We start from the raw sequence: 20,619 nt of genomic DNA on the forward strand, positions 1-20,619 counted from the left end.
TAATGTCAAAAAGAACAATTTTATTCAGGCCTCCCTTGTTCCCATTTTTATAATGATTAATGGTAAGCTTTTAAAAAAAACTAAATCTTTATTATTGAAAATATTACATGTGTCCCCCTTTAACCCCAATCACACAATATAAGAAAATCATAGTGAGCCTCAGTATTCACTCTTACACATTTTTTTTTTCACTCTTACACATTTGAGGTTGGTCTAAGGTAAATGTTTTTAGTACAATTGAGGAAAAGGTATTCAGGGATTACTTAAAAAAATAGAAGTATAATCAATACTGATGAATAAACACTGTTTTTCTTTTACTACAGGTAATCAGTTTTGTTTAATCTTAAATTATAAAATCCACAGCTGTACCTGTTTCTGTTTACAGATGGGTGGACAGTCATACATTTGTGTCATGCATTATAATTTTCCAAAGCATTTTTACTCACATTATCTTCCGCGTACGTGATCTGATTCTGGCGAGAAGAGCCCTATGAGGCAGCCAGACAAATTCTGTTTGTATTTCACACAGCAGGAGGGAGATTAAGCAAGGCCTATGTAACTTGCTCAAAGTGAAGCAATGACTGGGATTTTGTGAGTTTCATTTCAGTGATATTTGGCATTTATCATGTTGCTTTTCACTATATTATGATGATTGTCCCCCTTAATTTACAGGATTTTCTTGACGAAGCTGGTTAAAGGGACTCCACCAACAACTCACCAGTCTAAAGGGTCAAATATTTTCTCACAATTCACACATGATCTGATTACTTCTGTCCCAAGTGAACAACCTACTCTCTGGGTAAGGGAAAACATGATCAGAAGATGCTTAGCCATTACATTATTCTAACAAAGAGCCATCTTTCGCATCTCTCCAAGTGAAAAGAAACTTCAAAAAAGTCCCAAACAAAAATCCTAAATATGCATGTTATCAGGTCCAGATTGAGTACTGTTTCTTCATTGTGGTAAAGAATGTTGGCTGGAATCCTTCCACCTAAAGACGTGTCAGATCTTTGGCAGAACTCTAGAGGGAGCAGAGGATGAAACCCAAAAGCTCAGCTTTCTGGATGGTGCGGAGGATTCAATGAGTTCTTTTCTGTTTCTGCGTCTGTTGGCCAGGAGACCTGAATATGATAGGGCTTCAGGTCCTCAGGAGGGATAAAATCTGGGGCATCGCTCATGAGGTCCTGCCCCCGGAAGGACTTTGGGAAGGCTATGACGTCTCTGATGCTTGGCGCTCCAGTGACGAGGCATATCAGTCTGTCTAACCCTGTGAGTAAAACAGTTAACAGATGAGAACGTAACCTGCGGGTGGGAGTGGCTTCGTTTTTCTACAAAGGTTACAGAGAACGTTTAAATAAGAATCTTTGCCAAGCTGCACCCAGGCATAGTTCCCTGCCTTTTTAGGGAACTTTTGAGGTTACTTTTATCTCACTTCAGAAGATGCTCAGGACTGAAAAATACTCAGTCACATCGACTGGGATGAATAGTGACAGCAGGTAATATCTTTAGCAAGGGCTTACTAAAGGCTAAACAAAATTAGGTGCTGTGTAGGAGTCTCTAAGAACACAGATGGTCCCTGTGGTTGAGGGTCCATAGTCTAGTGAACTTCCTGGAATTTTTCACACTCTTCCTTGATAAAAGAAGCAAGGTGAGCATCCTTACCCATCAGAAGGGCCCTTGCACAATCCTACTCACACAAGCTGGGGCTAGGCAGCAGGGCTTCCAGGCTCCTACCAAGGTGTCTGAGCCCCCAGGGATTTGAGCTAAGACCATAGAGTTCCATTCTATTAATCTTTCAAATGCAAATGATCAGTTAAATTTTAGCATTATAACGGTAAATAAAAACGAAACAAATTCTGTAGAACCCTTGGGCTCAATCCCTACCTCCTTTATTCCTCCATCCACCACCCCCCTTAAGCTGAGCTCAAATTTCAGTGCAGTGAATGAAATTGGACTTGTAAAAAGGGCAGACTTTACCTAAGGCAATTCCTCCATGAGGGGGTGCCCCGTAATCTAAAGCCTGGAGCAGGTGGGAGAGCAATTTCACATCTTCCTGAAATTCAAAAGATAATTCCATTTAAATACATACCGAGGGTCCACTAAGCGCCACAGTGCGTTTAGGTGTGAAAGGGAAAACAAAGGTGAGTTAAAAAAGACCTCAAGAGGTTTAGAGTAGAGCAAGGTGATGTGACAAGTCACAGATATGAAAACATGCAGAGAAATGCCTGGTGCTCAGTAAATGCAGCTATTATACTGATAATGCAAACAGTGAGACCAAGGATATGGCTCCAAAGGGTAGGATGAAAGCAGGGAATTGTCCTGTCAAGGGACTAGGGGGGATATTAGGAAGCAACAGTGTCAAATGCTGCTGGGAGGTAGGAGAGATTAAGGGCAAAGAACGGGCCATTGAATTTGGTGACCAAGAACAGACCACTGGACTTGGGCATTCATCTGAGAATTAAACGTGTCAGTGCCTATGAAGTACTTAAGCAGTGTCTGGCATATAGTAAGCACTGCCAAACAGCTATTACCTACTTTTCAAAGACTTACACTGAAGGTAGAGAGAGAAGCTGCTACTATCCTGTATCTAGTGAATCCTCCATTCATTACAAAGTTTAACAGACACAAACAAGGCCAGGTTAGAACATGTTACCTTCAGTAACGTTTCCAGGATGTAGCGCTGGAGCTGTGCATCATGAATTCGGATAGAACCGCCTCCTACTTCACTGCCGTTTAAAACCAAGTCATAGTGCTGGCTACGGACCTACAAGATGCAGAGTCTCGACATTAGAGAATGTTAACTACTGACTCAAACCGACAGTTTCTTCTGGGGCTTCCAGAACTGGGTCAGACTGAAATCTGAAGTTCTTTGCTTTGTTTTTTCCCACAGTTCCTTTGATTTACAAGCACAGATGTGGTACCTTTTCAGGCTCAGTGTGGAGAAGGTGGGTGTCACTGGGATGGGGAGCCGTGAATGGGTGGTGGGCTGACTCCAGCTCCCCAGGCTTTTCCTCCTTGGGAAGGAAGAGTGGGAAGTCCACCACCCAAAGGAAAGAGAACAGAGCTGGGTCACGGAGCAGCACTCCTCTTGCTTCTAGAAGGTCAGCACATTCCAGCCGTAATTTTCCCAGCAAGGAGCACTGCAAACAGAAGGTAGGAACATTGAGGTAACTGCTGGGACAGAGTCGTCAGCAATGACCGATGTGGATTCTAAAGCCAGGCCATCCTCTGAGAAAGGATTAGCCAAGTAATAGAAGACACACTCAATGGTCCGAGAAGGACTGTCACCCTCAGTGATTGGGGAATGGAGAGCACAGGTATCAGCTGGATGGACCTGAGTCTGATCTGTTTGCTACTAACATCTCTGCATCCTTTGACACAGTGAAATGGAGATAAAAGTATCTATTCCAGAAGGCTGTGGTGACAACACAGTGAGGTAAGACGTGTACGGTGCAAGATCATGGGCACCTGCTCCCATGATTTCCTTACTGCCCTGAAGGGTGTGATGAGGATGTGTGGAGTGCCTGGCATGTACTTAATGTTCAACGATGCATGCTGCTAGGAGAAAGGCTGGGTGGATTAGAGGTTAACTTCAGAGTACACCTTTGGGAACCAGACTGTGAGGGTTAGGAAAAAAATCTGGCTCCTCCACATCCCAGCTATGTGTGTGCAAATTTTTAACTTCTCAGCCTTAGTTCTCTTTATAATAGTAACAGTAGTGGTACTTCTTGACCTTTACAGTATAGTTCCAGTATTTGTTTGACTTCTATACCACTTCTGCATATTTACGATGGCCTATTCAGCTACATCCAGTCTGCTGTGTTTCTGCTGATGAACAGTGAGTTGGCCAGTGCCTGGCAGCCCTCACCACCTCCCAGCGGCTGCTCCAAGGAAGAGGATCCTGCCACGATCAAGTAGGGCCAAGTGTCTGCCAGCCAGCAGCCCTCCAGCAGTCTGACCTGTCCTCCACATTTTCAGGAATGCATTATGTATAAAAGTTAGTGACTATCAAATTTTCTTAATTTGCAAAACTTTGAAAATGAAAATATTTTCTCATAGTTATACATCGAGTCCCAATAGCCTTCTACCTAAGTGGCTTTCCTAATCAGAACCACAGCCAGTGTATGAGCAGTACCCATGGAGGGTAGTGGCTGGGAAGAAATTAGTTTTTATACAGTGCATTATAAAGTGCTGAAAGACATTTACTCATATGCCTTAGCCAGTATGGCTCAGTGGATAGAGCGATGGCCTGCAGACCTAAGGGTCCCAGGTTCGGTTTTGGTCAAGGGCATGTGCCTCAGTTGCAGGCTCCTCCCCCCGCTCCTGGTGGGGGTGCATGCAGGAGGCAACCAATTGATGTGTTTCTCTCACATTGATATTTAATAATCAATGAAAGAATATCCTCAGGTGAGGATTAAAAAAAAGAAGAAGATATTTACTCATATAAAAACTCATGCAGAGCAGCTCCATTTAATGCAATTAACAGTCAATTCCAAATGTGTACTAATTGCACAGGAGAAGAGGGTTCCATTCAACCCCAGCAGCACTGAGCGTGGAGGTAACTTCTCTTACTGCTCTCTTGTGCTCTCCGGCCGTTAGCAGGACCACGTCCTCCTCCTGGTTCTCCATTCGTCTGATCAGGCCCAGTCCTTGCTCCTCCATCACAAGCTTAGCAACCGGAGAATTCCAGTTCCTATTGGCTTTCAGGAACACAGGTAAGACTTCCTGTGATAAAGAAAAAGATTAACATTTTTCAAAAAAGTGGGGTTTTCTTATAAAGATTTCTTGTTCCCAATAGAAGAAAACTTACATGAGATTATCTCTAGTCCCTCCTGAACCCCTTCAAAATGATACTAAAGGAATTTAAAAAGCAATCTCATAACGAAAAACAATGAGAATGAAGGGTCAGGAGGGATGTCAGTAGATGAGATTTCTGCAAATTTTTGGCAGGTTGCAAGTGAATGGAGCATAAAGTCTTATATTTTAGATCCTTTCTTCAAAGTTTCACTGATTTTAATGACTCAAAAAAACATGACTATTTTTAAAGTCATTGATTCCAAAATGGCCGAGGCAGTTTCCACTTCTTGTGGGAGTTAAGAATGCCCATTTCCACTCCTGCCCCTCCCGTTTTAGTTCTACCGTTAACCAAGCCCAGAAGACAGGTGTCTATCAAAGTTGTATTCAGAATTTTTAAAAAGGGTACAGGAGGAACAATTAATTCAGGCTTTCCTTCACGCCCGCCACACTTTCATTTACATCTTGGACACACGGGGCTCTATTTATTTTCCTAACCAGATTAAAGTACTGTTGTTTATTTTAAAAAGCTATGGTTGAACTTCCATTCTGATTAATGGTGAGTTCAACTAAGTTTAAGTCTTAGAACTATACCCAGAGGTAAGGTTAAGTTTAAAAATAAAAAGGAAAAGTAGAAGAATGATCTGAAATAACAAGATCCTCAAAACTAACGTTGGTGAAAGAGCTCAAGCAATTATTAGTTAAAAATATTGAATCCCTAAAAGACAGGAAAAAACCTGCTCTAATTAATCCTTACCTGATCAAAATGGTCAGCTGCAAATTTCCTAATGGATTCAATGTCTTTCCTTTTTAAGTATTTCTGATGAAAGAAAATCAAAGTAAACTCAACAGTATGACACTTAGCTTCATAAACATGTTTATGATAGCAAAGGGAATACAAATATATTTTGTGTCTTTCCATCACAAGAGTAGGATTAAATACAAATTTAATTTCTGCTGCCAAATAATGAAAACTTAAAGCTTGTTATAGGGCTTATTTTTTCCCAAACACTGTATGCAAGTCTCACTGGGAATAGCTGTGCATGTATTCCATGTAATATGCAGGATAAATGTTCCAAATTAATTTTTACATTCTGAATTGTGAAAGAAAATATAACTTTCAGGTCAATACGAAGATTCATAATTTAATTATTTCAGATCTCTTAAAATTCTTTATATCTTACTTTTTGTAAATTATCTCAGTGTCTTTCTAAGTAAGACAATATCATCATAACTAATATTCATAGGCCACTTAAGTAGGTATGGGAGATACACAAAGGAGGAGTCAGGGTTCGTGACCCAGCAGGTCTGATCAGCTACTTGGGGAAGAATGGACATCCTCAAATTGGGGTAAATAATGACAACAATATATGTTGTACAGAGCTCACCTGAGTACATTCATTCTGTCTGGACTAGAGTATGGACACCACATTACTTTCCACTGGACATATGAAGTAATTAAGAGACTAAATTCTTATCCCCAGGTTGAATATACTTAATATTCTTATATATCCAAATGAGTAGTCTTTCAAAATAGTAATCTTATTCAAGACCCAACATTACAAGGGTTGTGCTGGGTTAAGCTGAGAGCCTCTGGACAAACTGAGGTTGGAGACAGAATATGAATACGATGTTATGCTCATCACTAGTGGAAATGACCCCAAATGAAGCAGGTGTACTTTACAGCAATGTTTAAAAGGGGAAAAAAATAAAAAAAGCTCTAGATCTTGAGTATAAAGTCATATTCATCAGGTTTTATTGTTCTCCATAGTTTTAGGGACACTTTTAGACTTTACATAAAGATATGTAAGTATTCATTTTTTTAAAAAACAATTTTTAAGTTTATTTGAATAGATTATATTCCCCTTTAAAGAAGACTGTCCTTTCTAAAGTTTAGACATGCCCATGTCGAACATATTTACTCCCCATAAACAGGTTCTAGAGAACACACAGAATTGTGCCTCACTTACTGCTCCTTCAGGGATGCGTATGGCTTTGACGGTTCCTTGGGGTTTACTAAGTGCATCTTGAAGAAATCCAACCTCTGTGTTTCTGAACACATCACTGATATCTACAATCTGGAAGGTGGGTTAAAAAAAAGGGTAACTAAAACATTTACAAACAAGTTTTTAAAGAAAATAGAGCTGTTAACATCTACAAAGTGCATTCATATAGAGTGATTGTCATGGATGGGCTGGGCACTATGGCCTGTGCTAATGTACTCTTCAATAGTATTAATTCATCTCATCCGTAAAACAAAAGTATAAGGGAGGCACTCTTATTATCCCCATTTAATAAATGCAAAAACCAAAGCACAGAGAAGGCAAAAACTTGCCCAAGATGACACAGCTAGTAGTGGCAGAAGCACAACTGAAGCAGCCTGACTTAAAAACCACTATTCCATATTCCAAAACAAGAAACAAGGAGTGTTTGTTTTGGAATATTTAAATTTTTGTTTTTTGGCATCAGCTGTGAGTAGGCAGTTAGGACTTTGTGTAGCAAATGTTTTTCAATCTAAGAACTGAGCACTGCCTATTTGTAGACGAGGCAGGACTCAATTTCTGAGGCATCTGAACTGAGAACAGATGCGGTAATGTCACCAGCATCACACAGACAAAGGGCTGTTGCAATCTAAGAGCAAATAATGAGAGGCTTGCCAACGGAAACTGCGCCACGTACATCCTCCCCTGACCCTTATAGTTAAATATGTATTGACCTTAATAATTTGAAAAAATTTTCCATAGGTTTGAGCTCTTTAAATACTACAGAAAAGGGATAAATATCTCTTAATGGCCTTCCAAGTGCCATTTTAGTTGGCTTAAGAAAAATTGAAGAGGAAAGAAGAGGGTTTTTTGTTTTTCCTTTCAAGTTATCATTTGTGTCCATATAATTGATAATTTATCAATAATATAAACTTTATAGCAAGAATCTTGCTGTCTGAAAATTGGTTTTGGAACATAGTAGATAGAAAAAGGTATTGCGATGCTAACAGACTATTATCCTCTCTTGCTGTAGCTCCAAAACAACAAAGGTAACAAGCTAAGGCAACAACAGAAAATATGATACAACAGTGTGTGCAACTGGTTGTACATTTCAGAGTGGTTCAAAAGACTGCAGGAGTATTTGGGGGCAGAGACCTGGGAAACAGAAGCGTCAAAAGTACCTTCATCCCAAAGCGAGTGTCGGGTTTATCAGTTCCATAGCTGGCCAAAGCCTCAGCAAAAGTCATAGAAGGAAAAGGCACCCCTACAGGCCCTTTGTCACTGGGCCAGGAATACTGGAGCAAACCCTCAATTAGACTCCGGATCCCGGGCTGGTCTACAAAAGACATCTCTATGTCAATCTGAAACCAAATAACACATGGAAACTAACTTGAACAGCCATAATATCACTACGTACATATTCATATATTTCTCTGGTTTTAAGTTACCACAGGATTCTGGACATAAGTACTTAATACATGGAGGGAATTAATATTATTGTACATCTGTGTTTAAATTTTTTTTTAAATTTCAGAGAAGGAGGGAGAAAGAGATAGAAACATCAATGATGAGAGAATCAATTCGCTGCCTCCTGCACGCCCCCTACTGGGGATAGAGTCCGCAACCCAGGCATGTGCCCTGACCAGGAATTGAACTGTGATCTCCTGGTTCATAGGTCGACACTCAACCACTGAGCTAACTAGCAGGGCTGTACATCTGTTTTATGTCAGGTACTGTGCGAATGCTTACATACATCATCCCCTTGTTTAGTTCCTATGACTACCCATGCCTCATGCAGCTAAGTCACTTGTCCGTGGATGTACAGCTAGTAAGTAGTAAAGCTACACTTGATCCCAGGCTGTCCACCTTCAAAACTTAGGATTTTTGTGCTTCATCACAGATTCATATGCTACCAAACAGAAACCAAATCATAGCAGCTCTGATGAGTGCCTAGAGTAGGCAGAGTAAATATCAACATACAGAACTGTTAGTCCTTAATGTACAAGAGGTGTTTTAAGAACTTTATCATGACTATGAAAATGCTATGGGATCTTTGGCATCCCTTAGTTGGTGGCCAAAATCCTTATAAAAAGGACACATGAAATATGTCAAAAGTTAAATAATGAATGCCTCCACTGTAGGCCAGTTTCACTAAATATCTGATGGATAAAATGTAATGAGAAGTCTATCTGACTACTGTCCTGGTCTGGAGACACGGCTGTAGTGAGGCTGCATGAGTAAGAAACAAGTGAATATAGCTTTGTACCTGCGTAAACTCAGGCTGTCTGTCTGGCCTTGAGCCTTCATCTCGATAACATCTGGCAACCTGAAAATATCTACAATAGAAAAATAGCATGAATTGAGTCATGATTCTAATAAGACATACACACATTTCCCCCAAAATTCATGGCCGTGTAGGCTATGAGATAAATTAATTATAGTATCTAAAGGGCATATAAGAAATTTAAAAATTCATTATGATGCCCTAATCCTGTGGTCAGCAAACTGCGGCTCACGAGCCACATGCGGCTCTTTGGCCCCTCGAGTATGGCTCTTCCACAAAATACCATGTGCGGGCACGCACGTACAGTGCAATTGAAACTTCGTGGCCCATGCGCAGAAGTCGGTATTTTGTGGAAGAGCCACACTCAAGGGGCCAAAGGGCCACATGTGGCTCACGAGCCGAAGTTTGCCGACCACTGTCCTAATCTAATCAGGTACATACACAGCTGACCCAGAATTGAACTATTCTATATATTGCTTTAGAAATATACAATGGCACCTTTGGATATTTACAAATGAGACTGGCATGCAAGGCGGTTCATGCTTCTTCACACAGACTCTTGTGCCTTCGCCAAATTGAATTACTTGTTGCTCCATGAATACACTTGAGCTTTCCTGTGCTATGCCATTCAACTTTCAGCTCAATCTGCTGAAATGAACTCTGTCCCAGGAGACCCAGCTCACAAAGTTTCTATACTTCCCAAACAATATAATTTCAAACCTCTTAATATCCACCCTGCAACTCTCAATGCACTCCTTTTTTGTTTATCTCAGTTGGTTTTATTTATTATCCTATTCTGTCTAACTAGATTCATTAATTCCTTGAGAGCAAAAGCTATTCTGTTTTGAATCCCCTGCCACGTTTACTAGCTTATAGCTCTGCACACAGTGGCCACCCAATAAATCTTTACTAAAGAATGACTACATATTTTTAGAGTGTTTTGTATATATTTCCCAAATGCTCATACATTTTCTAACCTTCTTTTAAGAGTTCAGGTAGCCCTAGCTGGTTTGGCTCAGTAGATAGAGTGTTGGCCTGCGGATTTAAGGGTCCCCGGGTGTGATTCTGGTCAAGGGTAAATGCCCAGATTACAGGCTCGATGCCCCGTAGGGGGCGTGCAGAAGGCAGCCTACCAATGATTTTCATTATTTTTAAATTTTTTTGTTAATCTCACCAGAGGATATTTTCCCATTGATTTTTTTTTTTTTTTTTTTTTTTTTTTAGAGATAGTGGAAATGAGGAGGTGAGACAGAGAGAGAAACATTGGTTGGTTGCCTCCTGCACACTTCCAGACCAGAGATTGAGCCTGCAACTGAGGTACGTGCCATTGACCAGAATCGAACCCGGGACCCTTCATTCCTCGCTGACACTCTATCCACTGAGCCAAAACGGCTAGGGCCTCTCTCATTATTGATGTTTCTATCTCTCTCTCCCGCTCCCTTCCTCTCTGAAATAAATATATTAAAAAAAAAAAAAAAAAAAAGAATGCAGGCAACTTTTTTTCCTTTTCCTTTTCCTGTCCCACTTTTCCTTTCCTGACAACTACTAGCATAAGGAAAGCTCACCTGTCTAAACCACCAACCATCAGAAGCTGCTTAAACTGTTGTGGACTCTGAGGGAGAGAATAGAACTTTCCAGGTTCCCTGGACGGTATCACAAACTCTTTTGCACCCTTTTAACGAGAGAGGGGTGGGGAGGGAGAGACAGGAGACATTATTAAAAAACAAACAAACCCAAGAACTGGTGGAAGCTGACACTTCAGCTCATCAATGAACTAAATGATGCAATGAGCAAAGTCCTCAAATGACAGAAATCATTTCTTGTTCACCTTTTAGTCCCCTAAAGGCTTGCACACAGTAGGCTTTAAATGTTCGGATATAGTAGGTATTAAATGTATGCTTGTTGAAATGAATTCTCAATTCCTATTCACATAATTCCTACCTGCTTTTTAAAATTAAACTACAGTTTTATAAGTCCAGATATTGTATAAATAGATTGAACATCAAGGTTTAGAGATGTCAGTTCTTAATGAACAAGGGATTTATATTTAGGGAACCAATTCATTATTGATCTGCATCTATAAAACTCAAAGAAAACTCAAACAGAATACAAAGATTTTTATCTCAAAATATTGACCCATACAATTTTTTCTACTCCCTTTTCTTTTAAGGAAAAATATAGTTTAACTAAAGGACCTAAAGCAGTGATGGCGAACCTTTTGAGCTCAGCGTGTCAGCATTTTGAAAAACCCTAACTTAACTCTGGTGCCGTGTCACATATAGAAATTTTTTGATATTTGCAACCATAGTAAAACAAAGACTTATATTTTTGATATTTATTTTATATATTTAAATGCCATTTAACAAAGAAAAATCAACCAAAAAAATGAGTTCGCGTGTCACCTCTGACACGCGTGTCATAGGTTTGCCATCACTGACCTAAAGGAAGACTTCAACGAAACCCACATTAAAATGACCAATCAAAACCCCATTTCTTTTTACCCCCCTTAGTTTTGACATTTAGAATAAAAGAGAACAGTCCAAAGGATTCTGAAGAAGTATGAGTGGCCTTGTCCCGGCCTATTTCTAATATTCCCAGATTAGTTCATCTACCTCACAGTTGTTGCACGCAACTCTTTTTTTAAAAAAATTAAATTTATTGGGGTGACGTTGGTCAATAAAAATTATATAGGTTTCAGGTGTATAATTCTCTATAATACATCGTTTGTATATTGCACTGCGTGTTCACAAGTCAAGTCTCCTTTCACCACCATTTATCCCCTCTTTACCCTCTCCCACCCTGCTTTTTTGCACTCAACTCTTCAACATCACTATGGACTGAATGGCTAGAAGATGCTATTTTACTTGTTCCTAAGCTTCTTTTAGCATTTTCCATGTGAAAAGGTTCATCCTGAATTAAAATGCCCGGGAAACCCAATGCAAATCCAAGGATTGGGGAGTGTGTTGGGTCCTGGAAACTGTAGCCTATGAACCCCTTTTAAGTGAATATCATTGAGACCTAGAGAAGACAGGGCTACAATGCATGCTCAGACCTGGTTCAACGAGCTGCTGTACCCAAAGCAGTAGGCGTGACTTCTGCTCAGCCCTAAGTCCTGTTTTCTCTCCCAGACCATGGAGCAGGGATGGCGAAACCCCAACTCCGAGGTCCTAAGGCCCTGCTGCAGGTGAGAAGGGCAGGCTCAGGGTCTTTAAGTGTCCACCTCAGTTGAGGGAGGGATACACACTGGGGTTGGGGGTGGGGGTGCAGCGTGGGGCCTTGGCAACAGGATCCACTCACATCCCCAGAGGGAAAATGGAATGTGAGCAGGTGGGACACAGACAGGGCTTTGCCTGTTAGCACCTCTGCTTCACTGGCAATTTTCTCAGCTCTTAAGAAAATCTGGATAATGTGATTATCTGGAGGCAGTAAAAGAAGTAAAACCAAGTGAATATAAATGCAAAGTGGTCCAGTTTCCTAACTAATAGGACATTACAGTAGGTTCATACGTACTCCTGGAGTCCTCTTAAACAATGTTGGTGTTTCTACATCCACAAACCCTAAAAAGAGAGACATTTGAATTTAATAGATAGAATTTGTCAAATATGATGTTTATGGTATAGTACAATAATCTGAGGCTACCCTTAATTAGGAATTTTGACTGAAAAAGTTACCAAGCCCACTGATGCTGGTTTTCTATAAACCCAAGAAGAAAGCTGAACATTTTCATGAAATCCTATTCTGTTCATAAAGTTGATACTTTTGTAATGAAATAATTCGTACTTGTCTATGAACTGTTTTGCTTTTTTAAATATTCTGCTAGCATAGCAAAAATAACATAAAATACATATAGTAGGAAAAGATCCCAGGACTAATTAAAGAGTCAAATTTAATTCCCATGACATTTCTGAGCTCACAACAAATGCTACTTAAGCATGACAAAGAATTTTAAAAAGTTACAGGTGTAACAACCAAAGGGCTGTCTGACCTTCAGTAGTGATGGGAAATACTTAAGGTCACATGCACTATCACCTTTAAAAGGCTGCATCTGTGACCCAGTAGGGAGCGAAATTATGCTCTAAATTACTAAATTATGCTTTAGGACAAAACACCTGGAAATTAAACTTCAAACACTGCTTTACACATTAAGTGAATTCCAGACCTCTGGCAACATCGGACCCAATGATGCTAAGGCGAGGATACAGTAAAACTGCTGAACAGAACAGAAGAGATGCTAAAAAGCTCCAAGAACATGCAGGCATCTCCCTTACCATGTAGATTACAGAGATATTCCCGCATTTTCATGACCATCTGGGACCTCAGCCGCAGGTTATACTGCATTTGGAAACTGCGCAAGTCTAAGTAGCGATACTGCAAACGAAGAGCCTCTGTTTTCTAAACAAATTTAAAGATTTTTATGTTTAAATATTTTTTCAAATATTAACAAGATAATAACTTTAGATACAGAGTGTGAAATTTCAAAAACTTTATCTTCAGCTCCCACCATTTGGATACACACCGCCACCCTTGATTCCTACCACTTCTAAGTTTGTTACTGGCACAGAGCTTACATTTTTTATTCATGACTAGAGGCCCGGTGAATGAAATTCGTGCACAGGTCCCTAGGCCTGGGTTAGCCATCAGGGCTGATCTGTGGGGCGACTGGCGGGGCAATCAGGGAGCCCCTGCTGACACCTCCCTTGGCAGGCCTGGGGCCTGTGGGCTGGGGGCATCTCCTGCATTGAGCATCTGCCCCCTGGTGGTCAGTGCTCATCATAGCGACCAGTTGTTCCTCCGGTCATTCCACCGTTGGGTCGGCTTGCATATCAGGCTTTTATTATATAGGATTATTAATGTGACCCTTCACTGACTGAAATTTGCCTATCATACTAAACATTTATCCATTCAGTTAAACCTGTAATTGAGTCTTCAAAGATCTCTTTATAATATACACTAGAGTAAAAAACAACTACAACTTTATCACCTGAATGGGACTGAGAGTGTAAGAAATGCAAAGAACAGCAGAGGGACTTTTGCTTACTTTCCAGGCTGTAAATCTCTGTGCTGACAACTTTTTATTTTAAAAAAAAGGGCATTTAAAGCCCTTTTCCTGATGTAGCTTATTTCCTTGATACTAGAAACAGAAGAACTGTCACTTATCTTTCTAAAAGATTAACTGGGTATTTCTCCCCACCTCCCCCCAAGGCCAACTCTGTAATTACACTGCCTTTTCTAACTAAAAGATTAAGTATTGGGAACTTAAAATGGGAGACTGAGAGGCCTTGCAATTAATTTAAAAATCCTTGTATTGACCAGTTTACACACTCGGACTATGCAGGTCTACAACTATAGATAATTGTGACATAGCTAAGATTTATCTGGGGCTGCATACCCAGTGCTGTCTAGCTTCATCAACCCCTCAAACTGGTAAAGAACATCCTGAATTACAGTAATATTTATATGCTTGGGAAATCAAGCCAACACTTTTTCACTGTTAAAGGTTTAAACTTAATAGATGCAAGATATCCTATGCTATTTGGCCATGTCCAAGCTAGATATAAATTTCCTTTCAAAATGTAAACAAGCAGCAAAAAGACATGAACACAGTAACACCCAAAGTAAGAGAAGAGAGAGAGAGAGAAACATCGATGTCAGACACATCAATTGGTTGCCTCCTGCACCTGCCCCAACTCGGGCCAAGGATTGAACCTGCATCCCAGGTATGTACCCTTGATCGGGAATCAAACCGGAGACCCTTTGGTACCCCAGTGGACACTACCCACTGAAGCACACTGGCCAGGGCAATAATAACCCAAGTCTTAAAGACAGAATCATGTTTCAAGCTGTCTGATAAGCAGTCCACGTGTTTAGGAACTCCAGCAGCTTAATGAATTGTCACTATTTAAGAAGGGTTCATCAAGAAATTGTGGAACTAACAATTCATGATACATCTATAACAACATGCTTAAAGCCATGGAAGTTAAAGTTTTTCTTAAAAAAACTTGAAAACATTTTATTGGTCATCAACGTTCTCTAGATACTCTATCCCAGGGGTCCTCAAACTTTTTAAACAGGGGGCCAGTTCACTGTCCCTCAGACCATTAGAGGGCCGGACTATAGTTTTTAAAAAAAACTATGAACAAATTCCTATGCACACTGCACATATCTTATTTTGAAGTAAAAAAACAAAACGGGAACAAATACAATATTTGTATTTGCATGTGGCCCGCGGGCCGTAGTTTGAGGACCCCTGCTCTATCCTATGTAATGAGAGGAACATGCTAATTAGCTGTTATACCCTGAGGCGTAATGACCAAGCGCTTCACGACCAGATCACAGATCAGCAGGAGGATGGGCCAGCGAGGTACAAGTGGGCTGCAGAGAGCTACAGGAGCGGGCAGGGCAGCAAGCTATGAGGGGGGAGGTGAGAGGGGAATTACAGGAGGGCAGGGCAGCGGGTGGAGAGCTACAGGAGGGCAGCAGCAACCTACTGGCGCACGAATTCGTGCGCAGGGCTACTAGTTTTATTAATAACAGAGGATGGCACCTTCATAAAGTCCTTAATTTCAAAGGGCAGCTTCTTGCACGGATTCAGAAGTTCAGCTGTTTTAACCTTGATTTCAATGTCACCTGTTGGCATTTTCTTAAAGAGAGAGAAGAGACCTATTTAAAAATTTACTCATCAGGATATGTACACAATGAACATTTGTAAAATACATGATTTACTTATGTATGTAAAGTACACAGGTGCTTAGTGTGTAGTCTAAATGTCTGTACATGATTTTGACATTCTTATGCATACCTGTGGCTGATATGATCATTAACAAATAACATGCATATTTATATCAGTGTGTGTGTTTATAGTGAAGATTTTGAAATCTGCAGGTTCATTCATAGAACTTACAGAGCTTTAGTGCCTGATGTCCAATAGGTGCTCAGCCTCTGTTGCCTGAATGTGTAGACAGACAGTGTAAGTGTATACGGTGAAATTTACACAGATACAGTGTCTAAAATACTAACTGGGTTCTCTTGTCCTGGAGGCCGGGAAACCACTGTCCCAGACACTTGCACCACAGATTCCATGGGGGCGTCACATAAAATCTTCTTCACGGAAGCAGCGGACTACAGAAAAAGAGGGGAAAACAGTTCCAAGAAACACATGAATTTAAAGTAATCTGTGCTAACTCTAGTCTATGGTTTAGAACAGCCGTGGGCAAACTACGGCCCGCGGGCCGGATCCAGCCCGTTTGAAATGAATAAAACTATTGAAAAAAAGACCGTACCCTTTTATGTAATGATGTTTACTTTGAATTTATATTAGTTCACACAAACACTCCATCCATGCTTTTGTTCCGGCCCTCGGGTCCAGTTTAAGAACCCATTGTGGCCCTCAAGTAAAAAAGTTTGCCCACCCCTGGTTTAGAAAAATGATAATACTCAGAGCTTAATTGCTGTAAATACTGGGGCTGCCCTTAATGACTTTATTAAAGAACTTGGTAAACTGCCTCACAATTTTGACTCCAGTTAATACAGCAAGTCAAACTCTTAACTAAGAGTATAACAATGTTTTCCTTAAAGGGAAATAAGGAAAGAAACGATTAATGCAAACAAATCCCACATACATACTTGAAAGGCAACTGTTTCCAGAGTTAGTCTTCGGGTCAGTTAAGTCCCACAGCAATAATGGAGTCTAAAGGTCAGCTATGCTCATTTCCAGATCCTGAGATAATTCATTGCTCTTATTTCAAACACTAAAAGCTGAGTAAATAAATTTTTTCTTAGGCATATAAGCATTACAATAGAAACCAATGTTGCCCAACAACTATGATGAGAGCTTTATTTCATCTAATTTTAATAGTAATTATTTTTAGCAAGTAGTACCTTCACAAGGCTCAAACTTCAACGGAAACGAACAGATATACAGTGAGGTCTCCCTCCTATCCTTGCCCTTTAGTTTCTCTTCCCAGACACTCACGGATCCTTCCAGGGACACATCATGAAATACACACATGCACACCTCCTTTTTAATACAGATGATAGCACTCCTGTTTTGTTTCCTCTATCAACATACCTTTCTTTTTCCATATTAGTTCATAAAGAGCTACTTTAACCTTTTTTCTATGGCTCTCAGGATGTGCATTTTTTATGTCACTCTCTTATTGGGGAACAACTAGGTTTTCCCCAATTGTTTTGTTTCTATTAAAAATAATCCTGCAATGAAAAACCTTATATTTATGTCAGTTTGCATTTGTGTAAGTCTAGGTGTAAGAGGCTTCTAAAATAACTGACTAGAAGTGGAAGGGATGGTTGAAAGGATAGATGCACTTCTAGTTTTGATGTTGCCAAATTGCCCTCTATGGAACTAGTGGCATTTGGACTCCCTCCATGAATGTAGGAACACTTGTTTTCCCAAGCAGTGTGTTGCCAATCCGTGTGTCAAAAATAACAATTCTGTGTAGTTATCTCTCTACCTATGAGTGAGGTCGGGCGTATTTCATACATCTAAAAGCCATTTATATGTTCTTTTTCTTTTCTGTAAATTCTATGTTCATGTCCTAGGTTCATATTTCTGCTGAGTCACTGTTTTTGTTTTTAATTTGATCTGTAGTAACCTTTTAGATATTAGCAAAATTAGCCCCTGTATTTGATGTGCTCATTAACAAATGTCTCATTTATATTTATATAGGTGTATGTTTGTGATGAACATTTTCCCCCAGTTTGTCATTTGTCTCAATGTTGTTTGTATTTTTTTAACTTTTGAATTTCAAACCTCAAATGTATTTAGTTACCTTGACCACAGCATCAAAGAGGCTTTTAGTAACAGTAAGAAACCTTCCATTACCTCATCCCGAGGAATGAGAACTTGAACAAGCCCCTGGAAATCTCTTAACACCAGGAAGATGTTTTGCCTGATTAATGAAGAAAATGAACACGTTAGGATAAAATCTCTGAGCCCAAAATTTAAGCAGGCAAAGCAAACTAAACAAACAAAAGATCTATATAATTTCTCACATTTATTATAATAAATAATATGTGTTTTTATTAACTAGTGTCCTGGTGCATGGATTCATGCACATTGAAAGACAATTAATTACAAGAAATATTTTGATATTTTAATATCGATATTCACGTCTTGCTAATGAAAAGAAAATAGGATTCTACCGAGTCTCCTATCTACCTACTCCAGGACTTCTGTGAGGATCAAATGAGATGAGACAAGGGAAAAAGCGTCACAAACATTTGGTTAAACTATAAAATGTTTGCACCTGGCTATAAAGAAAGTTGGGTTCCTGGGCTGAAGAAACTCCAAGGATGCTAGTCACTAGGGAGAGGAAGCTGGGCGTTGCTATGTGATGTTATTACCCCGCGCCCACAGGGACCGTTGCTGGGCTGGGCTGGGCTGTGGGCTGCATTTTGCGCCATGGGGTCTTGGCAGCGTTGGCTGTGATTTGGTGTTGCTCCAGGGTGGTGGTGGAGCCCGTGTCCCACTTGGGGGAAGCTGAGCGTTGGTTTGTCGGCGCCAGGTCTGTGGTGCTGTTCATTTTTAAATGGCCAGTGCACATCATAGCTACTGGTAGGATGGACAGACACTTAGCCTTTTATATATATAGATAGTCATGAAACTTTCTATGTAGCTTTTTTTTTTTTTAATCCTCACCTAGGGATATGTTTATTGATTTTATTTTTTTTATTTTTATTTTTTTTACAATATATTTTATTGATTTTTCACAGAGAGGAAGGGAGAGAGATAGAAAGTTAGAAACATCGATCAGCTGCCTCCTGCACATCTCCCACTGGGGATGTGCCCGCAACCCAGGTACATGCCCTTGACCGGAATCGAACCCGGGACCCTTCAGTCCGCAGGCCAACGCTCTATCCACTGAGCCAAACCGGCTTTGGCATGTTTATTGATTTTAGAGAAAGGAAGGGAGAGAGAGAGAAAAAAAACCAAAAACATCGAGAGAGAAACATTGATGAGTTGCCTCTGGAATGCACCCTGACTGGGGATCAAACCTGAAACCTCAGTATGTGCCCTGACCAGAAATCGAACTCGAAACCTTTTTGGTATATGGGATGACACGCTAACCAACTGAGCCAGGGCTCTATGTAGCTTATTAATGAAAAAAACCCCAAAAACTTCTTTTTTTTTCTTCAATTTTTATTGGCTATACTAGAGGCCTGGTGCACAAATTCATGCACGGGTGGGGTCCCTCGGCCTGACTGGTGATTAGGGCCAATTGGGGCTGGCTGTCCAGGGGGAGGGACCGCAGGAGGTTGGCTGGCCACGGGAGGTTGGCTGTGGGAGCTCACTGACCACCAGGCGGCAGCTCCTGTGTGGCGTGTCTGCCCCCTGGTGGTCAGTGCGCATCACAGTGACCGGTCGACTGGTCATTCGGTCGCTTAGGCTTTTATATATATATATAGATATTCAGCTTACTAATGTTATCCAGATGGCTTATTAATGAAAAGATTTAAAAAATGTTTTAACTTTCATTTGCTTAGGTCAGTGATGGTGAACCTATGACACATGTGTCAAAGGTGACACGCGAACTCATTTTTTTGGTTGATTTTTCTTTGTTAAATAGCATTTAAATATATAATATAAATATCAAAAATATAAATCTTTGTTTTACTATGGTTGCAAATATCAAAAAATTTCTATTATGTGACACGGCACCAGAGTTGAGTTAGGGTTTTTCAAAATGCTGACATGCTGAGCTCAAAAGGTTCGCCACCACTGGCTTAGGTCTTTACAAGAAAATTTTATTAAATTTGAAAACTTTCCACATATTAAAATCCAAGAGAATATTTTAGGATACTAAAAACAGCTGATTGGACATTTTTGAAGTACAACAATATAAAGCCTTTTCCTAAAAAAAAGATACAATCTAAAATTTTCTAGAGGAGGTCCAACTACTAATTTAATATCTCTATAAACCATCAAAAGGTCCCCCAAACTCCAACATTTTTAGCATTCAATCTACATTTTTCATATTGTCTTTACTACCAACAAGAGGTTCAGAAAGCCTCCTCTGATTTTTAAAAATATATATATATTGATTTCAGAGAGGAAGGGAGAGGGAGAGATAGAAACATCAAGGATAAGAGAGAATCATTGATCTGCTGCTTCCTGCATGCCCCACGGGATCGAGCCTGCAACCTGGGCATGTGCCCTGACTGGGAATCAAACCATGACCTTCTGGTTCATAGGTCGATGCTCAATCAGTGAGCTATGCTGGCTGGGCACCTCCTCTGATTTTGAGAAGATAAAATCAACAAATTTATGGGTCAAATGTCCATCCATTTGGGACATATTCTTTAGAGAGGTCACACTATCTATATATTTGGATCTCTTCAATGTGAATTACTGTATTATTCAGAAATGTTCTAGAATACAACAACAAAAGGGCTCTAATCTTAAAGAATCATGTTCTCTACCTAAATTTAGAATAAAATAAGCTTGTTCATGCTCTTGGAGCTTACTAGCTGGCCTATTCCCAATTACTAGTCCTTGGGAGTTTTATTATTTTTTTAAATTTTTTAAAATATATTTTATTGATT

General features: G+C 40.1%; 1 protein-coding gene across 4 annotated transcripts in view; it reads right to left on the minus strand.

Moving 5' to 3' along the window:
- DARS2 (aspartyl-tRNA synthetase 2, mitochondrial) overlaps positions 1-20,619 on the minus strand; it is a 23,739-nt gene continuing 3,120 nt past the window's right edge. For 2 of the 4 annotated variants that reach the window (XM_059674732.1, XM_059674735.1), the window contains exons 3-17: positions 17,900-17,966; positions 16,078-16,179; positions 15,605-15,700; positions 13,329-13,452; positions 12,571-12,617; positions 10,626-10,732; positions 9,043-9,112; positions 7,958-8,137; positions 6,765-6,872; positions 5,552-5,614; positions 4,573-4,725; positions 2,922-3,140; positions 2,654-2,764; positions 1,978-2,053; positions 1-1,267 (exon numbers count right to left, since the gene is read on the minus strand). In XM_059674732.1, coding sequence (XP_059530715.1) covers positions 1,053-1,267; positions 1,978-2,053; positions 2,654-2,764; positions 2,922-3,140; positions 4,573-4,725; positions 5,552-5,614; positions 6,765-6,872; positions 7,958-8,137; positions 9,043-9,112; positions 10,626-10,732; positions 12,571-12,617; positions 13,329-13,452; positions 15,605-15,700; positions 16,078-16,179; positions 17,900-17,966 — 1,738 coding nt within the window. In that variant the 3' untranslated portion in view covers positions 1-1,052. The remainder of the gene's footprint in view (positions 1,268-1,977; positions 2,054-2,653; positions 2,765-2,921; positions 3,141-4,572; positions 4,726-5,551; positions 5,615-6,764; positions 6,873-7,957; positions 8,138-9,042; positions 9,113-10,625; positions 10,733-12,570; positions 12,618-13,328; positions 13,453-15,604; positions 15,701-16,077; positions 16,180-17,899; positions 17,967-20,619) is intronic. The other 2 variants (XM_059674733.1, XM_059674734.1) reach the window with 2 other exon arrangements.

Source organism: Myotis daubentonii, chromosome 18 (assembly GCF_963259705.1).
Source record: "Myotis daubentonii chromosome 18, mMyoDau2.1, whole genome shotgun sequence".
NCBI classification, from domain to species: domain Eukaryota; kingdom Metazoa; phylum Chordata; class Mammalia; order Chiroptera; family Vespertilionidae; genus Myotis; species Myotis daubentonii.